The sequence below is a fragment of the Curcuma longa genome, chromosome 5 (genome assembly GCF_044706935.1).
Source record: "Curcuma longa cultivar G26 ecotype Majalengka, Jawa Barat chromosome 5, ITB_CL_G26_1.1, whole genome shotgun sequence".
Taxonomy (NCBI): domain Eukaryota; kingdom Viridiplantae; phylum Streptophyta; class Magnoliopsida; order Zingiberales; family Zingiberaceae; genus Curcuma; species Curcuma longa.
Genome location: NC_133865.1, coordinates 11,638,093 through 11,664,367, shown reverse-complemented (window position 1 = coordinate 11,664,367; position 26,275 = coordinate 11,638,093). Strand labels below are relative to the sequence as shown.

Below are 26,275 nucleotides of genomic sequence, written 5' to 3'. Positions count from 1 at the left end.
AAGCAAGTCCAAGCAAAGTCAACTTGGAGCTAAAGTCTTGGTAGAGCAAGTCTAAGCAAAGTCAGCTGGGAGCTAAAGTCTTGGCAAATAAGTTCAAGTGGAGACAGTTGGGAGTTGTGACTTAGGAAATCACATTAGAAGGTTCAACTAAAAGCTAAGCATCTAGCCAAGGTACACGCACAAATGAAAATAAATTTTATATCATACTAATTACGTGTATTAAGTACAGGGATGTAAGGTTCAATGGTTTTAGGCAACCGGGAGGTAGCTCGGGCGATTGACTGGAGAAAATCTTCGACCGTTGGAGTCGAGGTGTATCAGGCAACTGGAGCGAGGAGTAGGCGATTGCAATGTCTAGGTTACCGTAGATGTTTCCAGGTGATCGGTAGGGATGAGATCCAGCGATTAGAGAAGCAGGTCAAAGATGGAAATTTGCCTAGCTCCAGGCGACCTGGGGGAATCCAGTTGACTGAGATTACGATTAACATTTACTATTTGATAAACGTTGTAGCTATGTCAACAGCCTCCTAAGCGATTGGGGATGGTCCAGCCGATTGGGAGGTGTCACATTAGCATCCGAAGAAGGCCTATAAAAGGAGCCACGAGACACAACTTTCAAGCAATTCATCATCAATCATTCTCAATGTGCTCGTGCTCACATTTAGTGCTCTTCGGGCGCTATTGGCAACAACCTGCAATATCGTTCTTCATTTTCCATAAACGACAATTTGTTGCAGTACTTCTTGTATTTTTGTATGTTTTATTTTTAATTTTTTAAAAAAGTTTCTCCACCTCTAGAATCTTTCTATAAAGGAGTTAAATGAAATAAGAATCAATTTGTTTATGCCATGTGTCCTTATAATTGTTGCATGCTTTATGTGGTAACCTAGAAAATACTACTACTCTTAGAATACTTAGTTTAATTGTTTATCTTTATTCCGCTGTATTATTCTATCAATATTCTTAGAGTTATTTTTCGTCCTTTAAAGCTTGTAAAATTTGTGATATTATTCACCTCCCTCTAGCATCGAATTCGATCCTACAAAAAGGACTCATTAACGCACCTTCCTCCTTTAATTGCCTCCTCTCAATCGGACAAGATTTATTGAGTTTTCCTTCCTTTTCCCCTCCTATCCCTTCCCACTTCATTCTTCACATTCTCTCCCTCCCATACCATTCACTCCAAGTAGATAAAACAAAATTGTCATGACTAACTTAAATAAGGAAAAAGTCCTATTAACTTGTCAAACCCAACAAATTGACAAAAATGTCTAAGCCGAGTTATTAGTAGTTCACTCATCTAAGCTTATAAAGCTCCTTTATTAGTCAATAATTCACGAAGTAAAATGGGGTATCCCATGTTTATCCTTCTAGAAATTGCAATCACCAATGCCCGATATGGATAAAGAATTTGCATCTTGAATTATAAGTTGTCTAGATTTCTCTATTTTTTGTAGTTAAAATTTGTCCTATAACATTCACTTTTTTTATCATAGAAATAATGGTGGTTTGCAATGATGATCTTTATTAAGCTTTGTACATGCATTATTGGCAAGGTGAAGCGGTAAATGATTCTTAGCTTGTTATGTAGAAGATCTAGGATTGTTGACACGGTTAGAGAGGGTGTGTCATGCCCTACACGAGCTAGGCTTGTCGTGATGTTAGTTTCGCTTACCGCACGTGAATTGTAACAATGTTAGAGCAAAATGTATACAAGGCTAACCAACTAACTACATGCATAACTCTAAAGTAATTCCATTAGTATTATGTACATATCTCAACAATTAATTTGGATGTAAAAAACTTCAAAAGTGAGTTTAAAAATGCAAAGTGGGTATAAGAAAGAAATGCATGATATAAAATTGTGTATCTCATAAGAGTCTAAAGAAATAATGATGGTCAAAATTTTCTGCACTTCATTAATTTTTTAACACAATTTTTCTTAAAATTTTTAAACGATTTCATCATTTCTCATACTTTCTCTTTTATTCTCTTATCAATATTCTTTATTTAATTTATCAATTAATCTATAGATACATATTATGTATGATAGACGACCCGTAATCTACCTAGTAAAGGATGTATCATGTATATATATGGATGAACGACTTGTGATCCATCTAAAATAAAGTGGATCATAATTACATATAAATATATATGGTGAACGATCCGCAATCCATCGAGTAAAGATGTATGTATATACGTGGGGTGAACGACCTACAATCCACCCAATACAAAATCAATCATAAATATATATAAAAGGTGAACGACTCGCAATCAACTCAGTAAAAATGTATCGTATATACATAGGGTGAATGACTCACAATTTATACAGTACGAAATGCATCATGTGTATGCACATATACATATATATAGGACGAACGATCCACAGTCCACCTGAAATACACTTCACATAAAATAGGATAAATGACCCGCAATCCACTTAATGAGGCATCTTAGATAAGAATAGGGTGACTGACCCTCAATCCACCTAGTGAGAAAAATCATTTTAGTTTGGCCGAAGCCTATGAACGCGTAGAAAGATTTAAGAGTTCTCTTTGTGCGCAGAGCCAACTACTCTACAATTTTCAAGATTTATTATATTTTTAATTTAACATAAACAATCCCATAACCTTTCATGGATTATATAATCGAACTCTACAACACAAGGAGTCATTTCCTTATTAATTCAAGTAAGAAATACAAATCTTCCTATGAGCACCAAGCTAAAGTTCTCTTGTATTATTTATTCATATGTGATTGTTTTGTCATAGATAATAATATTGATTGGCCATCTAAGGTATAATTTGTTTCTTACTTTATTAGTTAGCATAAATAATTAGGTAATTTAGTTTATCATGGATCTTAAATAAGAAATGAACAAAATAAAAATCAATTATGAATATAAAAGGGCAAACAATATGGTAGGAAACAATCAAGCAATAAGAGTAGAAATGAAATTAGAATTTATTTCTATTTTCTATAATATTTACGTTCATAAATTAAATCATGCATGAGGTAAATGTAGTGAGACAAGTAAGAAAACCCACTTCATGAAAAAAATATAGTTTAACATCACTAAAGGAATCTTCTTCATCATCAAGCACTCAAAACATCTCTATACTCTTCCAACGACTAGGTATGCAAGGTATGAATGAGAACATAAATTAGTTACTTGAATTAAACTCTAACGATAGAGAAGCTTACCTTATGTACCGACATTAAGTAACATAAAAATAAACTCTAGGTCAAATTTCATTTCATCACGACTAATGTAACCACTACAATACTACGTGAATAGAGATCCATTAGCAACTACTATTGCAATGTGTTTTCTGCCTCAAGGACATCACAGGGTATTTCATCAATGTCCATTGCCCGTGTGAATCGTGGAATCACCTAGGAAGAAGCTCAAATAAATCAATAACAATGTATTCTTACAGAGAAGATTTCGAGAAGAGGCGATTCCGAAGAATAGGGAGTGGGACAAGAAACGAACCTCATCCACGACATAAGGAGGGGGAGAAAAGGAGAGGAGGGAGGGGCAACAACATTTGCAACAACGCGATGGTGTCGACGTCAATGGCGATATGTGCAGCGGTGGCAGCTGTGTGCGGTGGTGGTGTCACGAGGAGAGTTTGCGGCATCGAGAGAGTTTTGGATGAGGAAATTTAGGGTTTTAAGGAAATAAAAAGGTTGGCTCTTTGGGGAAGAAGAGGTCATGAGAGAAAAATTCAAGCTGCCTTTTTTCGCACTTTTGCAAAAAGATCCAGATATTTTTTAGAATCTCAAATAGGCCCCTTTAACTTTTTTTATATCATAACAGGGGTCAATAGCTTGGAATATAAAAATTAGAACACTCTCAACTACTCAATTACAAGGCTTAAATAATGTTAGAGTTATGCAATGAAAATATAAAATAAAACAATGCTACTCATGCCCAAGTCACTTGTTAGGTGAGTCACTCTTCAATGAATCCACTAAATGTGTTCTTATATGTGGCATAAAAACCTCTTACAAAAAGTTTTTTTTTTTTACAAAATATAAAACAAGTAATGCATAAAAAAGAAGTTGTAAGAAAGGTGAAACTTTGCAAGATAAAAATCTTAGGCTTTTGGGGTTTTAACAAGAGAGTTAATGACTTTAAAAATAAGCCAAAGAGTGTGGATTTGGAGCAGTGAAATTATTCTTGTTGACTTCCCCTTGCACCTTTATTCATAGTTTAAGGTGAGTTTGTATAAGCTTTGCAAGTTCTATGTGAATCCAATCAACTTAAAGCTTCCTAGTCAACTAAAACATTGATTATAAAAGCCTTATCTGTAAACGACTACTTGATAATCAACTTCGCACCTTTTTAGTCAACTCAAATAATGTCACTCAACTCCAACTAGATAACATTTGTAGACTACTCTAACCTAGTTCAGCCAAACTCAATCGATTGCACTTGACTCAATTGGCTGGTGTTGGAACCTTATCCTTCTTCCTAAGTCGATTCAATACCTCCTCAACTGACTTAACTTAAATAAGGAGTGATCTATCTCCAATAGTTGACTTACTAATTGATTTTAGCTACTTTAGTTGATTGAATTCCCATTCAATTGATTCAAGCTGAAACAGAATATTACTGAGTTAACTCAACTATTCAATGGACTGAAATCAATTTTCAGTAAACCAATCCTCAGTAAATTGACTAAATCAGTTCAAAGGTTGACTTAGCTTGAAATCGAGCTTATTCATTGACTACGACCTAGAATAGCTATTCCTTGGTTGAGTACCCACCTAGGTAAACATTTACCTAGAAAACCCTTGATTATAGTTGCTTGTTATACTCACTAGTCCTCATTTACTAAGAGGCTTAGCCTTTGGGTCTTCCTCATATGCCAAGAGTCTCACCTATGACCTTCTTCATCTCCCAAACGACCTCGCTTCTGGGGTCTTATTTACCAAGAGCCTTTGGCTTCGAGCCTTTCCCATCTACTAAGAAGCCTTAGAGGCGCCTTCCGGCCTTTCTTATTTGCTAAGAGGCCTTGTCTCTGATCTTCCTAATCTTCCAAAAGGCTTCACCGCCAGATCATCCTCATTTTCCAAGAGACCTCGCCTCTAAGCCGTTAAGGAAGACCTAGCTTCCTTAATGGCACCTGCCATGCTCCTTGTCAATCTTAGCCTTTCGAGCATCCTGGCTATACATATTGATCTTCTCTATTTGCTAAGGCCCTCTGGCCCTCTTGGATTGTTTCGCTTGCCCAATCCGCATCACTAAAAGCATGTAAGTCTCGAGATGATTGACGATATAAGAGAAGACCATGTAAAATAGTTCCTTTGAGATAACGAAGAATCCTTTTCACTCCTTCCCAATTTTGTTCTGTGGGAGCATGCATGAATTGACAAGCACGATTTATTGCAAAAGTAATATCAGGGCGTGTGATCGTGACATATTGTAAAGCTCCAACAATGCTTCGATAAACTTGGGGATCAGCCATAGCAGGAGAAGATGCAGAGAAGTTGTCTATGGCGATTGGTGTTGATATCGGACGTGCTCCATCCATTTTAGATCTTTGAAGAATTCCAGTAATATACTTGCTCTGAGAGAGGAGACAACCTTCCTTGTGTGGGATAAGTTCGATACCAAGAAAAAAACGTGCAATGCCTAGATCCCGAATAGGAAATTCTTGATGGAGAAGACGTAATAAAGTTGTGATGCCTTCTTGATTGTTACCGGTAATTAAAATGTCATCCACATAAATAAGAAAGAATACCATAGAGCCATTATTGCAATTGTAGAATAGAGAAGAGTCGGTCTTAGATCCAGAAAACCCTTGACCTTGTAACCAACTAGATAGACGATGAAACCATGCACGAGGGGCTTGTCGAAGACCATATAAGGATTTCTTAAGTTGACAAACATGAGATGGAAATTGTGGATGGAGGAACCCAGGTGGTTGCTCCATAAATATAGTTTCCTCAAGATGACCATGAAGAAATGCATTGGAAACGTCTAATTGTCGTACAGGCCAATTAGAACTAACAGCTATTGATAACAGTAATCTGACAGATGTAATTTTGACGACTGGGCTAAAAGTGTCATTAAAGTCAATACCTGGTTGTTGATTAAATCCTTTGGCCACAAGTCGAGCTTTGTATCGTTCAAGAGAACCATCAGCTCGATGTTTGAGACGAAAAACCCATTTTGAGCCCACAACATTCATGGAGGAAGTGCGTGGAACTAGACTCCATGTTCCATTGCGAAGAAGTGCATCAAACTCTGAAGCCATTGCACTACGCCAATTTGGATCCTTGTTCGCTTGGGAAAAACAAGTTGGTTCAACAATTTTTGAAGAGGCCACTAAAGCTCGCGGAAGGGGATGTCGAGTTTCCATTGGTGGGCAGCGTGCATAGATATCACTTAAGGGCAAGGTACGACGAGGAGCATCATCATTTGAATCATCTGTGGATGGTGAAGAGACAACAGTAGGATGACATGGAGATTTAGATGACGGACTTGTATTATCTGATGATCCAGATTTAGAGAGTATAATATCTGGTGATGCTTCTGAAATTGGGCACGGAATAGGTTCTAGCATATTATCCCTTCTGTTAGTGCGTCTTGTTCTTAACGGAGTAGCCACTCGGGGTGATTCTGATGGTGTAGAAGAGAACTCTGGAGCAGAACCTAGGATGCCATCCCCTCTTGTATCATTAGGGCGTCTCATCGGATGAGCAACCTGTGAGAATCCTGGTGGGATATTAGGTGGTATCAAAAAAGTACCACTGTTTCCTGAGGATGAAGGTGTTGTAGTGGCTGCAAAAGGAAATAGAGACTCATCAAAAATAACATGTCGAGATATATATATACGTCCAGTCGGTATATGCAGGCAACGATACCCATGGTGCAAATTACTATAACCAAGGAAAACACATTGTTGAGAACGAGGATCTAGTTTATGTTTAGAGTAGGGACGTAGCCACGGATAACATGCGCAACCAAAGATACGTAAGAAGATGTAATTAGGAGGCCGATTATAGAGGTTTTCCAAGGGACACTTATGTTGAAGCAATGGGGTAGGTAGACGATTAATGAGATAAACTGCAGTTAGGACTGCATCATCCCAAAATTTTAGAGGTACAGATGCATGATTAAGAAGAGCCAAAGCAGTTTCGATTATATGACGATGTTTCCTCTCTGCGGAACCATTTTGTTCAGGAGTGTGAGGACATGAGATTCGATGAAGGATGCCAGAAGAGTCTAGATGACGATGAAGTGCTTGATATTCACCACCCCAATCAGAGTGGAGAGAGAGAATTTTACGGCCAAAATAACGTTCGACATGTCTCTGAAATCGACAAAAAATATCAAAAAGATCAGATTTACGTTTCATAAGAAAAACCCATGTGAATTTACTAAAGTCATCAATAAAGACCACATAATAAAGAAAACCTTGATTTGATAAAATAGGAGCGGGACCCCAAACATCAAAATGAATTATTTCTAAAGGAAAACTAGACACATGAGAAGAAGAAACAAATGGTAATTTGTGGCTCTTTTGCTTTCCAACATGCTTCACAAGAATGTGATGAAGAAACTAAAGAAGTTGGCAAGGAAAACCGATTAATGATACTTTGAACGAGACGTAAAGATGGATGACCAAGTCGTGCATGCCAGGCGGACTTATTTGTGCGTTCTCCAATGAGGACTTTGGTGGATGTAGGTTGAAGGTAATAGAGACCATCTCTAATTTCTCTTTTGAGTAGGGTGGTTCCAGTTGTCGGATCCTTCACGAGACAATGATGAGGATGAAATTCAAAAAACACATTATTATCAAGAGTAAATTGACGAACAGAAAGTAAATTTTTAGTGATGGAGGGAACATGAAGAGTATTGCGCATGTGAAAGAGTCGACCAGATGAATGAAAGAATGTGTTTCCAAGATTAGCAATTTGCAAACCTGAGCCATTGCCTACTTGTACCATGTCAGGACCATGATAGGAGGAAGCTTCTGCAAGATTGTCAAAATTTGGTGTGACATGATGAGTTGCTCCAGAATTTGGATGCCATCCGGAGATCGAAGAATTTGTCGTAGGTACATAAGGATTGCTTGCAATAGAAAAAGCTCCTGCTTGAGACAATGAAGTTGACGATGATGCTTGATTTGGATTTGAGGATGAAAGGCAATCTGGCAACGCCCTCGACCTCGTCCTTGACCTCGACCTCGTCCTTGTCCCCGTCCTCTATTTCTTCCACCTTGATTTTGTTGATTTTGTTGACGATGATTAGCACCATCAATATGGTGAGTCGTGTGAACTGAAAGAGCGAGAGAATCCGGCATCCTCTGAGATTGTAGTTGTAAGAGTATTTCATGAGAGGATAACATGCTATGAAGGGTATCGAGGGACACTTGATCGACCCGAGCAGTCACACTCGGAATAAAGCTATCATATTGAGGTCCCAAACCTGCAAGAACATGGATTAGTAAATCTTCATCTGAAATTGGATGTCCAATCGCAGCTAAATTGTTGGTGATGGTCTTGATTGCTTGCATATATTCATTTATAGATTTATCTCCTCGTTGCACGGATTGTAATTGCATGCGAAGTTGAAGAACTCGTGCTTGAGAGCTTGAAGCAAAGGTTCGAGCCAGAGTTTTCCATATCTGACAGGAGCTTTCTAGCCCTACAATCATAGGAAGTACCGACTCACTGAACGTCGAAATCAACCATGTCATAATTAGTTGATCCTTTTTATTCCAGATAAGAACATTTGGATCATCTTCTTTTGGTTTAGGAGAGGTGCCATCAACAATTCCAAGTAGATCATGGACACGCAATAGTGAGAGAAACTGCATCTTCCAAAGCAAGTAATTATCATTGCTGAGTTTAATTGGTAGATAAGATAGGGCATTCATGGGTAATGAAGAGAGATGTGTTGTTAGGCTTGTTTCTGTGGTGGAAGATGGAGATGAAAATTCTGACATTGTATAAAATAAAAAATTGAAGAGAAAGATTTATCTGGAGATTCTGGTTGTGGCTTGGGCGTCGGCAGCAGAAGGAGTCTACCAACAATGAGGCATCATGAAATAAAGGACGTCGTCTCTTCCAAATAAAGGCAATTGTTGCAGCAGTTTTGTAGGATCACAACTTGAGGATGATGGTTAGAAGAAGATATCACCAATTGTGAAGGTCTGCAGTTCGATTCTGCATGAAGGCACCAATTTTCTCTTTGTTGTACCAATTTCCTTCTTTTGCTATCGTGAACCTCAGCGATGAAATCGAAAGAAGGTGCTGCTGTGAACCTCAGCGATGAGAAGCTGTAGAAATCGAAAAAGAGATGATTGACGGCGACGGCGGCTCTGATACCGTGAGAAAGTAAAAGAGGAGAAATAAATGAATAATTTAACTTGTTCATTAAACCCTAAAATAATAGGATAATATATAGTATCGTTACATGACTCGGTCAATCAATTAATAGGGAACAAATATTTTAAAGGATATATAATCTTAATTTTATACGGCCATAGGGAATAATTCTTTTATAATTCGGTCGTATGAGATAATCCTTCTTTACTTACCACGGAACATGGCTGAGGCAGTTAGGTACTGACCATGTCGAGGATCAGCAGCACACATCATGTTCTTGGCATCCCACATCTGTTGAGTCAACTCGGGAACAGTGAGAGCCCTGTATTGTTGGGATCCCCTCGATGTCAAGGGTGTTGTTCCCAGCACCGGACTGCCCGAAGACGAAGTTATCCGGCCTAAAGATCTGGCCAAATGAGCCAGATCTGACGGAATCCATAGTGCCGGGCTCCAGATCCATGAGAACAGCTCGCGGAACGTAGCGGCCTCCACTGGACTCATTGTAGTACACATTGATCCACTCAAGCTGGAGGTCAGAGTCGCCGCGCCCTACCTGCCGGTGCCGTCAATGCCGTGCTCGTCACAGATCACTTCCCAGAACTTAGCCCCGATCTGGTTCCCGCATTGCCCGCCATGTACGTGCAAGATCTCTCTCATATTCGTCTTCTTTGGAGACCTAAGCTCGAACGAGGCGTTTCGGTTTCGACTTTCGTAGATAACGACGGAGGAAAAATGCGCGCAAGAAACGGAAGAGACACGAGGGGGTAAATCTAAATATCCATTATTTAGAAGATGAGCATGCAAAATCCAAATTTGTTAAAAAATATATGAGTCAAAATTAAATTTATTTATGAGGTTTATATTTAATTATTAGTATTTAAGTCTATTTATTTTATTTTTACCATACTGAATGAATATAAATGAGTTTATGAAATTAAACTTTAAATTTATTTAAGAATGCTTGATTCATTTTGTTACAAAAAAAAATCTAAACTTAATTCAATGTATTTAAGTGTTTATTAGCATGGATAATTATAGAGCCTAAACTATTATATTTTTTTTTATTCATAAAAATACAAATAAATATGGAGGAATCAAGGTTTGAACTAGAAACCTCTCACTAAAACATTTTATTGCTTACCAATAGTCCTCAATTTTCTTTATTATGATTTTTCGGTCGACTGCTATATATACCAGTGGACTGCTGTCAGTCGACTGGCACTCGACTAAATTTTCTGTTTCACTCGATTCGCCGTGGCCAGTCGACTGGTACCTCTGGGACAGGGTTTCTACTTTGATATTTAAGCCTTAAATACAATCTATAGTGCTACTACTTACATTATACGACATTCTTATATGGTTCAATGCCCAAATTAAAGTGCACATATCATCAATCTACAATACAACTTAGTTCTAAGCATGGATAAACAATTTATTACGCATAAACTATTAAACGATCATCAATGCACTCTAATATACGGAAGCAAATAAATAACATGGAAGGGATTTTTATTTCAACTTAAGAATGTAAATTTTAATATTCTTCCGCGGTTCCGTTGCCACACACACCAACGTCCATCCTTGCCGCCTTCTTCTTTAGTTTAGCTTTTCCTTTCCATTGTCTGCAATAAGAGGAATACAACTATAAGCGAATAGCTTAGTAAGCACTTTCTAACTCACAAAATACGAAGAAAAGCACATGCAACTGTTAAAACTTTCATGCTCTTAAAATAAAACACATGTTTTCTACATTCACAATAACTTGTACTGGGATTCAAGTAACATGTAAATAATGAACTTGCTTAAACTTTTACTTCATGAACTTATAAATAATGGAAACTTGCTTTTACTTATAAATTTACTTCAAAATACATAATCAACTTCTCTTGGACCCTAGGCATAGTACTCCCTAATAGAAACTGGGGTAGCGAGTCACCAGTCCTACGAGGGCAAAGACCTTGGTCTTACCAGAGCCAAGACCTTGGAATTGGTCACCTGGATTTGTTTTACGACAACCTTGGAAGTCGGGTTCTAGCCTCTTCAAAGTAAAATAACTTTTTATCTTTTGCACTCATATACTAGAATGTCTTGGCATTTCTTCAAACACTTGATATGCCTTTTTGATCCTCAAATTCTTGAATTTGGGATCCTTTCAAGACCTTGGTCTTTTCTTGCTTATAAACTCATCATAACTTTAAAAGGGACTTAAAAGAATCTTTTTATCTACATGCATATAAATCTAGGTTTTTATCATTCCACATGCATATAAATCTAGATTTTATCATCCCACATGCATATAAATCTAGGTTATAATGTGTGAAGCGAAAATAACTCTTTAGCATTCTATTATAGCAAGGAAAAACTTTGAAAACTACTCTTATTGCAGGTGAGAAGTACTTACCCCTTGTTCTTGTACTTACAACGAACCCTAAGGTCGAAGACTCCGAGAAAACATTAGCGTGTTTAGAGGATCCTTGTTGGTGCGTCCGAATCCCACCAATAAGGCTCCCTAACTCCCTTCTCTTGACTGCCCACCACAAGGAAGGAGAGGGAAGAAGAAAATCTAGTTTTTCTTCTAATTTCCGCCGCCCAAGGAGAAGGAACGAACCCTAAATGAAAAACTCTCGTTTTCTCTCTAACTTAACCTCTTTTATACACGGAAAAAAAATAATTTTGGTTTCTAAAATTGCTTAATCAAGATTTTGTTTCCTATTTGTTTATGGAATAAATTCCTGGATTCTTGGTTAGCTGAAACGTGTGAAGATGTTGTTTGGTTAAGGGTCTCGGCTTGTCCTTTTTTTGTGACGATTTTGGTTCTTTTTTATAAAAATACCAAACGACCTCAAAAAAAATACATAAAAATACTCTAAAAATTTCTAAAAATCTTTAGAATATTTCTATGACATTTCTAAATATTTTTAAGCACTTTAAGGACTTGAAATAGGGGAATTTGGGATGTTACACATTTACAATCTAAATAAATAAATTTTGAAGCTAAGTTAATATTTTGTTAACCATAAAAATTTTAAAAATAGATATTTTTGTAAAAAAAATAGAAAATGTTGTGACGTGTCAAAGAATTTCTATCAAAACACTTGAGGGGTGGGTTAAGAAACTTTTATAAAAGTATTTCTTGATGTCTTAAGGTGTTTCTAGGAGAAGATGATATGTAGTTTTTTATGAAAACATCTTGATATGTCATGGAGTTCCTATGCAAACACCTTGTGTATTCTAATCCCAAAATAACAAAACGCCAATATAGTTCAAAATATATATCTAATATTTTTTCTTTATGAAAAAACAAATGTTTCCTTTACTTGCCATAACAACACAAGAATAACAATTTAAAAGAATATATAATGTGTAGAGCGCCAACTATATATAATAATAACTAATTAATAATGTTTGAATTAGTGGTTTAAAGATAGGCCTTCTCCTTATCTTCTTCACTTAGCCTTCTTTATCCTCTTTATTTGAGTTATAAATTTCTTTCCATAGTGGTGTCTCATTAGGTGTACTAGCTCTTAGAGTCATAATAAGATCTATTACATCCTTTGTTACGTTAATGTACCGCCTGCTCGGTTGTGGTTTATGATGAGGGTTCGATGTCAAGATTGCTAGAGGGATTGAGGATGTGTCCCTTTACTCTTTGTAAGTGCAATCAGCTACTCCAGTGCATTTAAAGAATTCTCCATTCTAATCTCTTCTTACATATTCTAAGTGCATTTTCTGACATATTTGATCGATATTGGTAGCCAAACAATTAGGGGATCAAGATTTGAATATTTGTTACTGATCTAGTTCTTGCTAAAAGCTAAAAGACTCCTCAAACTCCAACAACTATAAGAAAACAGAGTTTCAAAAAAAATAATTTTATAAATCATGCAATCCATTATTTTTAAAAATTTTATGATGGAATTTATATTATTTTTATTTTTATTTAAAAAAAACTTTTTCTAATTTTTTTGATATGTTTTTAAAATTTACAGTTTATATAATAAATTTATCTAAAATTACAGTTAAAACTGTTATAGAAGCTTGCTTAGGAGTCAGGCCACCAGTAGGGATGACAATTAGACCCGGACTCGATGGAGAATCCGTTCCCCGAACCCATTTTGATCGGGGAATACCCGAATCCGAGAAAGCGGGGATGGGGATGGGGAATCCCCGAATCTCGGAAAGCGGGGATGGGTCGGGGATGGTATTCCAAATATTCCCCGTCCCCATCCTCGAACCCGACGGGGAATATTATTTTAGAGATAATGTTTTGTTTTAGAGTTTAATGTTTGGTTTTATAATGTTATTTTTGTAAAGATTTTATATAATATATATATATATATATATATATATATATATATTTAAATTAATATTTAAAAAAAAAACAAGATGGGGATGGGGATGCATGGGGATGGGGATGGGGATGGGTATGGGGATACCAATGGAAATACTCACGGGGAAAATCACTCCGAAACTCGCGGGGATCCCCGAAACCCGCTGGATACCCGAAACCCGACGGGGACGGGGATGGTATTTAAATTATGATACCCGACGGGAATGGGGATGGGGATGTTATATGGGTTTGGGTTTCGGGGACGGGGATGGAGAAGGCTTCCCCGCGAACCCCCGAACCCGTTGCCATCCCTAGCCACCAGTGGGATAACCGATTAGATATTTTTAGGCAGTCACATATAAAGTGAAATGCTTTTAAAGGGCAAATTTAGAAGGAAAAAAAATACAAGATGAAAAATTTTTTCGATGATAAAATAATAGAGACATCTCTTAAACAATCTTCTTTTTTTTTAAAAAAAAAAGAGAATATTTTAATTTTTGAAGTAACTTTCAGCTGGCCCTCTCAGAAAAATAATAAATTAAAAAATTAAGATATTATTAGATTAGATATGAATATATTTATAAATATTTAATTGATTTAATTATCATCTTTAATTGATTTTATTTAATATAAATAATTATCTAAATTAAAACTTTATTTTTTACTTATCAAAATTTGATGGACACATATATAATCTTATTATTGTGATTAATAATATTCAAGCTATCCTTAAAATCTCATATGGTATCAGAGCCTTTGGCTCACATTCTTAATTCCTCCAAAACATATGCTAATGGTCTCTTTGACCTTCTCTACTACCTCCATCATCTCTACCATGATAACAGTGCACCACCCCCTACATTCAATCTCATCTCCATTAATATGACATCTCAAGCCCCTTTAAAACTTAAAACTCACCTCCACCAATTACTGAGCTTGGTGGCTTCAATTTCAATCTTTCCTTATTGGTTATGATCTCATGGGTTACTTTGATGACTCCAATCCATGCTCGCCTCCCACCATCTCTCAAGGTAATTCCATCGTCCCTAACCCTGACTATTTACTTTGGATTCGTCAAGACAAATTACTTTTCAATGCTATCATTGGTGCTCTCTCGTCCACTTTGATTTCGTTCATTGTTGCTTCCAAAATATCTCTTGATGCTTGGACTACTCTTGCAAAGACCTATGCTGCTCTTAATCGTAGTCGGATTTTGCAACTCAAAGCTCAGATCTCTAATCCTGTCAAAGGATCGGAATCGATCACTGATTTCATGCAAGACATCAAGTGCATTGTGGATGCTCTTGCCCTTATGAACACCCCCATCGACGATAAAGACCTCACCCTCAAAGTCCTCAATGGCCTTGACGACAATTACAAAGAACTCTCCATGATATTCAAACTCGTGACACCTCTATTTCATTTGATGAATTGTATGAAAAATTACTCAACTTTGAAGTTCAACTCTCAACAAAGGCTAATGCTCCTTATACTCCTACCATCGCCTTTGTTGCTTCCCACTCTAGTAAATCATCTCATTAGAGTTAATTCACAGGTCAGACTTGGCCCTCTGGAGCTTCACGTGGTCATGACCCCCGTCCTCCGAGTCCTTGGCAAGCATGGTCTTCCACCGCCGCCCCCAACCTATGCCCTTACCAAGGGCGCTGCTAGCTTTGTGGTGTCATTGGTCATTAGTCAAGCGTTGCACTTCTTACCAATATCTACTATGGACTCCACAACAACAAGAACCCTCCTCGCCTGGCCTACGTTGCTTCTCAGGCTTACATGACTTTTCACCCGCTTACTAACCCTGTACGCACAAAATGGCTCAAGGATTCCGGCGCCTCTCACTATGTGACCACTAATCTAGCCAATCTTTCTCTCCATTCTTCGTATGTTGGCTTGGATACCATTGTTATGGGCAATGACACTAGTTTGTCTATCTCACACACTGGCTCTCTCAGTTTGCCTATATCTTTTTCTCCTTTATCTCTTATCAATATGCTATGTGCTCCTTCCATGAAAAAAAAAATTAATTTCTGTTGCTCAACTGTGTTGCACTAACAATGTATTTATTACCTTTTTTACCTTCTTGTTTTCATATGAAGGATTTATGAACGAGAACTCTTCTGCTCATGGGTCCATGTAATAATGGGATCTATGTTTGGCCACTCTTCAAGCCCCTCATGGATCTATGTTTTGGTATATGTCGATAATTTGATTCTTACAAGTAATCATGCACCTCTCATTGATGATATTGTTAAGCAACCGCGTTATGATTTTCTATTAAAGACTTGGGACACCTATTATATTTTCTTGGTATTGAGATTCTTCATTATTCTCGTGGGCTAATTCTATCTCAACAACTATGCATTTGATCTTCTTACTCGGTTCAACATGCACATTTAGGAGCTTGTCCAAACGCCCCTTGCCACCACTATTAAGTTATCTTTTCATGATGGCACCACTCACACAGATGACACTCACTACAGGCAAGTTATGGGTAGTCTTCAATCCTGCTTGTTACTTGCCTAGAATTGGTTTTTACTATTAATAGTCTCTCCCAATTCATGCATACCCCCTCCGAACACTATTGGGGTGCGGTCAAGCGTCTGTTTCGCTATCTCCATGATGCTCTTGCTTATGGTTTTCATATTCACTCTGAGACGTTACTATCTTTTCATGACTTTACTGATACTGATTGGGATGATCGTTGTTTCACCAAAGCATATATTATCTTCTGTGGCTCTAATCCAATCTCTTTGAGCTCTAAGAAATAAAAATCCATTGCTCGGTCCTCTACGGAAGCTGAATATTGAGCCAGTGCATCAGGTGGTGCTATTTCTTGAATTTGTTCTCCCCTTTGAGAATTGTGTGTTCTCATTTTATTTATACATGTCATCTATAGTGATAATATTGGAATAACTTATCTCTATGCTAATTCAATTTTTCACTCTCGTATGAAGCATATTGTCTTGAACTACCATTTTATTCGCGAACTTGTCCAAGGTGCCAAGTTGTCTGTTTCTCATGTCTCATCAAGAGATCAACTTGCTGATGCTCTCAACAAGTAAAGGAAGAATATTTTAATTTTTGCAATAACTTTCAGCTAGCACTCTCAGGAAAATAATAAATTAAAGAATTAGAGCATCTCCAACGTAGCATTAATAGCGTGTTAATAATACTTTTTTATTATCTTTCCACATGACTACATATTTTTTTTAAAATTTTTTTAGCTGTTACAACATAGCAGCGTTACATATGCTCTTAGAATCAACGTAAATAAAACTTAAAAATAATAAATTAAAAATTAGGATCGACACGAACAAACTTTTAGTTTCCCCTAGTCTTCCTTTCCAGATGTCGGCCGGTACACGTACCGACATCACTGTCCAAAATTCCCCCAGACGCATAGACGCGCCGACGTCACTTACGTTGGTCAGTGGAACGCGCAACCCGAACACAAAAAACAAACAACTCAACCAGCTTTATAAGCTTTGCCAGCAGAGGAAGAGGCCGCTTAATACCACCTTTTACTTCAAGCATCTTCCTAATTTACAATCCTCGCCTTCCATCTCTGATTACTTTCCTCACTTTCCCATGCCTCTTTACGCCGCCGCTAGACATCCGACCATAGATTTCGAAAAGCTGATTGTTCGATTTCGCCAGAAAAAAAGAAAAGGAATATATAAAGTTGACCTTTAGATTTGGTTTACCCACTCTTGCTTTCTTACAAATATATATATGGATGTTTTGAGCACAAAGGAAGCAGAACAAGCGAAGAAGAAGAAGAAGAAGAGTTAAGATGAGTCGCGCTCAGTCATCTCACTGGAACGGTCAAATGCATGTACGTGGAGAAAAATTTTTTTCTCTACTGGTAGGCTCGGTGAATTAATCAATTCCCTTATGTTGATCAGGAAAGGTGGGTGAAATCCAGTGAAGACGCTATCTACATCTCAGCCAAAGCCATGCAAATAGCTTGGGGCAAAGATGAAAGATTCTGGAAGTGGATTAATCTTTCCAAGGACAAGCTTCCCGGAGATTTTGCCAGACATGAACTCAGGTACGTACGCCAACAAATGCAAGGCTCTCATATGACTTGCATATATATATTCTGTATCACTGATTAATCAGCATATTCAGTGATCAAATTGCGCCATGTTTACTGCAGCTTTGACAGTGCTGCAGAGCTCGTCCAGGTGAAATGTCTTCAGGTAACAGGAATTCTGGATCTGGCGACTCACGGACGTCGGTTGAACCCATCCAAAACGTATGAGATCATCTATCACGTTAAGTTCAAGGTGGATGCTTTCGGGTGGAGCAAAACCCCTGTGACGTTTCTGCATGGGACGAGGAAGACGAAGAAGAGGGGTTACGCGCTGGTGGCTTTGTCGCGGAGGAGCAGATCAGGAGTGGGTGAGTGGCTAGAAATCCGTGGAGGGGAGTTCACACCGAGTGCATTCATGGCTGCTGGGAAGGTTCAGTTTGGGATGCTTGACGTGGAGAGTGAATGGTGGAAGGGTGGCATGGTCTTTGCAGGGGTTACTATAAGGCCCTCAAGGAACTGAAAATCTGGAGACTACTACTAAAGTGAATACAAATTTACGAAAAATAAAATACAATTAACTGTTAATTTATATTTTCTGTATATTAATTTGTGTGCATGTGTTTGGGTAGATGGTTGTTCTCGACCATGGCTTTAATTATGCTGCTTTGAAAGTTTTATCAGGAACAGTGTCTAGTAATATATATGAGTTGTTTGCGAAGAGTATTTAGTGACCTTTTTTTTTATATATCCAAACAACCGACGATTGTAATTTTCCGATGTCTCTTCGCCAAAACTGGTTAATAATATTTTTATAATGCATATCATAAAATGATTCATTTTTTCTTTTCATGATCAGGAATATAGAAGCTGACAATGGCATGATTCACATATCGGCAAGAACAATGAACATTATACATGGGGGCGATGATGCAGGATTTGGGAGCTGGATTCTGCAATTCGCAATTGGAGAAGCTTCATTAAGATCTTGTCAAAGATGGAGGAGGGAAAATAAAGTTGATATTAATCCTTCAATAATCCTAACCATGTTGGAACTGTAAACTAAATTGCTTTGATAAAATAGTTTTTATTAAGACCAAGTTTAAATTTTTAGGAAGAAATAAAAGTTTTTTTTACTGAATTAAGTTGTCTTAGGGGTTGAATGAATTAAGTTGTTTAGGAGATGTAATAGTTAATTAAATTATGTTAAAGTTTAACTAAATTAAGTTGTGTAAGAGCTATAATATAGTATGTTTATTGTTCCGACTAATCACCGTGGATGGTCAAGCCATTAGGTAACGAATGATCCAATGTGCGCATTCCGCATAAGTAATCCAAGAAGACGACAAAAGGAACCCGAAACACACTTCAACGAAGGGTTAGCTTGATGTTGGAGAGTCCCCGGTATACCACTCCGACACTCAAGTTAAGATAGCTCTTCAAGGTAGATCAACGAAAGAAAAAATATCCTCCTCTTCACGTACCTTTTCTAAGGTTTATATAACCGCCAGAAGAGCATCTCCACGTCGACCGGGGCGGCATCATTATGGGAGTGTACAAGGAGACCATATATAACAACCATTGATTGCTTCTGTCTTTTTTTTGGCGCCGCGTGCTGATAGGAGAGAGTATCCAGGACACCAGGTCTAACAACCTTGTAACCACTTCTTTATTCTTAGCTTACCACGTGTTTGGGAATATTCATAACTACCATTCGTGAATCCATAGGGAGCAGGGCCTCGTGCATACTTAGGATAGGGGCGAACTTAGGGATGCATGAAATTAGGGCCTAAGTCTCAACTAAGATGAGTTCCAAGATTGAAATGGAGCCTGAGACCAAGACAGAGCTTAAGATTGAGATGGAATTCGAGACTGCAATGAGATCTAAGGTTGAGATGGAGCCTGAGATTGAGATGAAATCGGAGATTGAGATGGAGCTTGAGACCGAATGGAGTTTGAAACGGAGTTTGAGATCGAGACAGAGCCCAAGACTGAGATGGAATTTAAGACTGAGATGGAGTCTAATACTGATACTAAGTCTGAGACCGAGACAAAGCTCTTGAAACTGAGACGGAGCCCAAGACAAGGATGGAGTCTGACCACATTTAGGTTTCACCAGGACAGATCATTTTCTCTTGGGTTGTATTGGACTTGGACCGACATATTAACACGACCCTTGACCTTCATGACACATGGTTCCTAAGGGAGATTGTCGCATCACACAAGTCTATCCTTCAAGTCTAGTCGAAGGAGACACATCCCGACTGATTGGATCATGCTGAATTGTCCACCATCGCCGCTTTGATCCCCTAAAAATATCCATTCGATGGGCTCACATTCCATAGGAGCGTCACATTGATGATTGGTGTGTCATATTGCCTATGTGTCATCTACTTTACCACCACCGACGTGTAATGCTACATTAATTGGGGGGAGATGCGTAACAATGATGTTGCCGACATCACCTTGCGTCTAACGGAGAGAGCATGTTGGCATGTGCTCAACCTTTGCATCCAATGGCTGCACTTGAAGTTGTCTTATGGGCTACAACATTGCTTCGTAATGTGTAATCGTGGGACTTTAATGGTGAAGATTGTGTTGTGATTTTGATCTTTCAGCTACACGATCCAACAGCGAACCGAAAACCCTATGATCTATCGGTTCGTGGAATTACACTGCCGCTACGATATATTAGAATAACTAGAGAGGTCTTGTCTTGTCATTTTGTGTTCTGGTTAACCAGAGAGGCGTTGTCTTGTCACTTTGTGTTCTTTAGCCTCTTAGGTTTGCTCTTGTCTTTGTCTCCATCTTCCTTTCCTCATCCGACCACTTTGATCTTTCAGCTACATGATCCAACAGCGAATCGAAAACCCTACGATCTATCAGTTCGTGGAATTACACTGCCGCTACGATATATTAGGTTAACCAGAGAGGCATTATCTTGTCATTTTGTGTTCTGGTTAACCAGAGAGGCGTTGTCTTATCACTTTGTGTTCTTTAACCTTCTAGGTTTGCTCTTGTCTTTGTCTCCATCTTCCTTTCCTCATTCGACCACTTTGTAAATTTACTGCGCTTTCCACCATTCTCCTTGTCTTCTTCTTTTCTGACTTTATGGCCATCGTCGATCCTCTAGATAGATGGTATGAGTCCCAGCGGACATCACTAATCAAGCCTCCGTTTCACACCTCCGAGAGGCTTCCGACATTCCTTTAGACCATGACATTAGGATCCCGTTGCCGGAGCATTGGTCGCATGAGCCACCGACCGGGTACATCACCTATTTTGAGGGTCAATTGTGTGATGGGTTGAGATTTCCCCTTCATTCCTTTCTTCAGGAGTTTCCCCACTACTTCTAAATTTCTTTATCCCAGTTAGTCCCCAATTCATATAGCCTGATTTACGGTGCAATCATACTTTTCCAACTGTATTAAATTCCTACCCACTTTCCACTATCTTTGCTACCTAAACATAACTTGGGGTCTTCTATTTCGCTGCCAAGTCTCGAAGTACCTTCCGGGGCAAATGTCCCTCATCGCACAAGGGGTAGAAGCCACTTCTTTTTTATCAAACCACCTCAACCCTACACTTGGCCAATGCCCTGGTTGGACGATCTACCCGCTTCCCCTTAGTTGGGCAACTACAAATCAAAACCAACATATGCAGAGACGCTCACAATCCTTTCTAGGCTGAAATTCAATTCCAATTTATTGACACAGGACGAGGCACTACTATATAGGGTAGGATTGAGCCCGATCACAACGAAGCTAGACGACCCTTTAAGTAAGGCATTCGTTGATTGATTCTTCCTTTTAACTGACTAACAACTCCTTTACTTTTACAGAACAAATCATGTATAACACTTTCATGAGCAAGAAGCTGAAGTGGGATTTGACTTCCACGGATGACATATACGCACCTGAAGACGTAGTTGAGGGAGCTTGAGGATAGGCAGAGTCGTGTCCTACTCAGGAGGATGATCCAACGTTGGTGAAGAAGAAAAAATGGACTTCCAAATGTCCCTCTTCGACTGGTCTTCTGGAATCGGCCAAAGGGGGGAGTTAGAGGTCATCACCGAAGGTTGGGGCCTTGAGGAAACATTCTCGAGAACTTGAGGTTTAAATTCTGGAGAGTTGAGTTTCAAGACCAAATCCTCGAAGAAATCCTCCGTTGAAGCAAGAACTTCCCCGAGGACAAGGACCAAGATAGAAGGGTCAAGGAAAAAGAGATTGATCTGTCTCTCAAGGGATGCTACTTGAGCTGGGGACACCGGGGGATAAAGGCAAGGCTATTGTGTCTTCTCTTGATGCTAATGAGGTTGCTGCCCCTTCCCCCAGTCAGGTACTAACGATTTTCAACGCTCCGAGACTCAGTTCCCGACCCAGCTCGATCATCTCGAAGGCTCAGAATTGAGGAGGGATCGAAGGAGGACAACCCTTCCCCAATCGAAATACTTCACGCTTATGAGGAGGATCTTATGCCAAAGATGGGCTTCTTAGAGTTAAGGTGAGAATTTGATATGGCCGATTCAGAGGGTAAGAGAATTTGATATGGCCGATTTAGAGGATCTTATGCCAAAGATGGGCTTCTTATTAAATGTGTTTCTATTACAATATAGGAGAAATATAATGAGCTAGTAGAGAGAAATTTAAGTGCTAGTGATAATAATGATGGATCTGAGCCTTCTGTTGGGAATGATCTGAATATCTGACTGGAGGTGAGTGGGGATCCAAAAAGGGAGGAAGGATATTGAGAATGAGTTCTTTGAGCAGAACCCATCAAGTTGTTGGTACATCTTCTTCCACACCACCAGCAGTAAGGGCACAAATAGAAAGCTTAACTGAAGAGGTTAGTAATTTGAAGGGGATAATATTACAAAGGGATGAAGAAATGAGAGAAATGTGTCGATAACATGATTTCATAATACGACATCTTCAATTAGTCTCCACTCTGAGTCAGATACCTCATAGTTCTGATGATGACGATGATGATGATGATTCTTCATAAGTCTAGCTAGTTGTGTATAATTTTGATTTTTCTCAGAATTAGTGTTGCTCCATATCTTTTATTTCATTTGTAAATCCTTTATTTTTATTATTAATTAGTACTATTATTTTGGGTTCAAACAAGATTGGTGAGACCAAGGATGGTGGTGAAGTAAATATTAATATATTATAGTTATTTTGTATAAAATGATACTTTTTATATTTTGCTTTCTGATGTAGGAAAAGAAGAAAAAGTATAGAAGGATTAGAAAGTGAAGAAGAAAGTATCTACTGAGGACGATGATCTTTTTTGTATCTAGTCGTCGTTTTAAGAATTTGATATGAGATGTTTTGATTTGGATATGTTGATGTGTTCTTTGATATGTTTAATTTATTTGTTTTAACTTGTACTATGATGACTTGTTTGTTTAGAATGATGTTAGAATGTTTGTTTGTGGATATATTTGTTTGTTTTGAATGATGTTGGATTGTTAAATGTGGATTAGTATTGTTTTGAATGATGTTCTTGGATATGTTTTGAATGATGTTTGTTTGTGTGTTTTAAATGTGGATTGTCTTAACATGTGTTAGATGATGTTATATGTTGGATTGATTGAGGATTGCTTTTAGAATGTTGGAGTTAAGTATTGTTGGTTTATGTGGTGTTAAATGTGGATTGTTTTAGAATGTTGGAGTTAAATGTGGATTGTTTTGTAAACAAGGTTGGTTTATATAAATATGATTGGAGAATGAAATAGGGTGGTGGTTGCTGGGAAAAAATGATTCTTTTTGCAACGAATTTTGCGACGAATATGATTTCATTGCAAAGTTATCGTAATAACACTGTGTATCGAAACTTTGGTGATGAAAATATTTTTTGTCGCCAAATTGGTGACGAATACCATTTGTCGGCAATTTGTGACGAATACTTTTTCATCCTTAATTGGCGACAAAAATATATTTTTATTGCAGCTATTACAACGAAAAATATTTTTCATCGCAGAGAATTTTGCAACGAAACTTGTTTTGGTCGCAAAGTTACAACGAATTTTGTTACGCCCCGGGAGACGACTTTCCGAGAAATTTCGGCAGCATCTCCTCTGTAACAATTGACTTACCCTGTATACATACACATATATAAGGCCCACACGGCCAATCCATAACAGGCTATGGATTTATACAAGAAAAATAGAAATAAATGTGACCCACACGGCCACTCAACACATCCTACTATATATGAAATGCATCAGTATTAACGTCATACACGCATGCATATCAATCCATCCATAAATCCGTATAGGTAACTCATACCGAAAATCAACAATATATCGAACAGCGGAAAACTAAGTACTCGAGTGGAAAACCAATCGAGAAGTCCAATAAGTCCAAATACATGTATGCGGTATAGTAAATAAACCAAAACTCAATGGTTCGGGACTAGCAGTGCAGCTCTCCAAACGGCATCAACCTGAAACAGATATACAGGTAAACGGGGTGAGTTCCAAAAGAAACTCAGCGGGTATCTAGCAGATATGTGTATAAAAGCTATCAACAGTAATAACATGCTGTACAGTCTACTGGAAGGTAAATAAGGTAGAAAACTGAACAACAGTAGATCTGTACATACCAGAGTCCGATAAACAATAGTAAGGTGAAAGGGAATCCCCAAACCAACACATAGGTATCCTGTGCATGCATGTCATCCAAGTGCATCAAACAAGTGCAGCAATCACAAACAAATGCAATAGTGCAGTATGCACATGGTGCAATGCATGTCCTGGTCACCCCTGACGCCAGTCAGATCAGTCACCCCTCTAGCGGTGAGGTCGCGTGGGAATCTAAAACCCGTCTGAGTACTCATCCACAGTGGTGAAGTCGAGTGGGTAGGGCTATGACCACTGTGCACTCTGTCGTCACTGCTCCTGCGTGACCGAGTGCACAGGATATCCTCGAGGTGTACACCTATCCTGGTACCCAAATCATAAGTGGGCGAGCAAGCTCTCATCTCCTGGTCACAATGACAGAGGAGGGATCCCTGTATGCTACCACGCTACGAAACCACTATCCTGGGTGGCCTAACGGAAGCTGCTGTCAGGGCAAGTGTGCACCAACCTAAAGGTTTCCACTAACCCATGAGTGGAGTGTGTGTGTAAATCATATACAGTGACGGGCTCAAACTGTGCTACCACTATAATAGGAGCGACTCGACTAAAATAGGAGCAGGAGCAGATGATCACAAAATATGCAATTACACACACCCTTTGGTTGGTAGTCCGCATGTAACTGACGCCGGACTCAACAACAATGGAATCCCGCACGTCAGTATGCAATATATGCAAGCATGATGTATGACACTAGTCCATGCATCATATATCCAACTACATATCCGTAAGCATGATCCATGCACCACCTATCCATCTACCAGTCCATGTCATATGCTCCAATAACCATAACGAGGTAAAGTCTCATGTCTATCATAAACATCGATACGGAATAAGATAAAGCTAAAGCATATGAACAAGTATCAGGTGGTATCAAACATGACAAAGGTATCAGATAACCAAACATGGCAAAGGTATCAGATGATCTCAAGATAAATGAGTAAGTATCTAATACTATCAAATAGCACTAATAACTGGTATAGAAAGCAGATCATGGTATCAAGTGGGATAGATACGAACAAGATCATGAATTACTGATAGCATGCAATACACATATCAATAAAGACATATCTATAAAAGATAAGTCAAGGTACCCGCCTGCCAAGATAGGTTACGTATAATCGCAGGGAAATCCAATAACCGCAACCAATTAACTCCAATCAAAATCCTGTAGGTATTATCACAACTTCTAAATATCCAAGGCAAATCCACAACATCCATTGCTAAACACAAACAATCAACTATAATCAACAATGAGCTCACCTCAAATTGGTGCCTTAGATTCCAACTCTAATTTCCAGCTCTGAACCAGTTTTCTACTTCAACAGCCGACACTCACACAAACTGAGCAAAGGAAATACCAAATCAGAAATTCAACCCACAAGCTCATTGTTCACCAAAAACAATCAACCCCGAGATACTTACCTCAGCTTGGATTCAACTCACTTTGCCCTAGATCCGTTGTTTGTCAGCCAACCTCCAAAACTCCCCAACTTTGGTTCAACTCCTTGCGGCTGAACTCACCGGAAGTCCTTCTTTCTTTCTGGCTGAAATTCAAGGAAGCTCCTCCATCACCATTCAATAAATGTCACGCCCCGAGAAGGCCGTCCGAAAAATTTCGACAGCATCTCCCCAGTAACTATGACAATTCCCTAAATACATGCACAAATACACGGCCACAGGCGGCCGGAAATAGGACTACACGTCCAATAGACACACACAAATGCAAACAAATATAGAATATGGCCCACACGGCCACACAACAGTTAACACATGCATACTACTCAACATAATCAAATTCTACGAAACGGAAACATCGTAAATCCAACAAAACAAATAACTACAATGTAAATCCGACATGACTACTGTAATATGATAAATCCAACCAAGACTACAATTCAAACCA

The 26,275-nt window shown here is 38.5% G+C and overlaps 1 protein-coding gene and 1 long non-coding RNA gene across 3 annotated transcripts; one reads left to right on the top strand and one right to left on the bottom strand.

The window, feature by feature from the left end:
- The first annotated feature begins 17,463 nt into the window (after positions 1-17,463).
- On the top strand, positions 17,464-18,952 carry LOC141830058 (uncharacterized protein PHLOEM PROTEIN 2-LIKE A4-like). Of its 2 annotated transcripts, XM_074717537.1 has the most exons (4): positions 17,464-17,528; positions 17,599-17,744; positions 17,853-18,271; positions 18,586-18,952. In XM_074717537.1, exons 1-3 carry the CDS (start codon positions 17,487-17,489, stop codon positions 18,247-18,249), a joined length of 585 nt encoding a protein of 194 aa, XP_074573638.1. In that variant the 5' UTR covers positions 17,464-17,486; the 3' UTR covers positions 18,250-18,271; positions 18,586-18,952. The 2 variants fall into 2 exon arrangements, with proteins under 2 accessions (XP_074573638.1, XP_074573637.1); XM_074717536.1 differs by lacking the exon at positions 18,586-18,952 and having other exon boundaries at positions 17,853-18,515.
- A 5,139-nt stretch (positions 18,953-24,091) lies between these two features.
- LOC141830243 (uncharacterized) lies at positions 24,092-25,899 on the bottom strand. Its single transcript, XR_012601936.1, has 4 exons — positions 25,795-25,899; positions 25,633-25,713; positions 25,468-25,537; positions 24,092-24,176 (listed from the first exon to the last, which is right to left on the bottom strand). It is a non-coding gene; the product is annotated as an uncharacterized LOC141830243 (long non-coding RNA).
- Positions 25,900-26,275: the final 376 nt, after the last annotated feature.

Coding starts and splice junctions, on each gene's coding strand:
- LOC141830058 (XM_074717537.1), top strand. CDS start 17,487: ATGAGTCGCGCTCAGTCATCTCACTGGAACGGTCAAATGCAT. Junction 17,529..17,598: donor ACTGGAACGGTCAAATGCAT/GTACGTGGAGAA, acceptor TATGTTGATCAG/GAAAGGTGGGTGAAATCCAG. Junction 17,745..17,852: donor TTTGCCAGACATGAACTCAG/GTACGTACGCCA, acceptor TGTTTACTGCAG/CTTTGACAGTGCTGCAGAGC.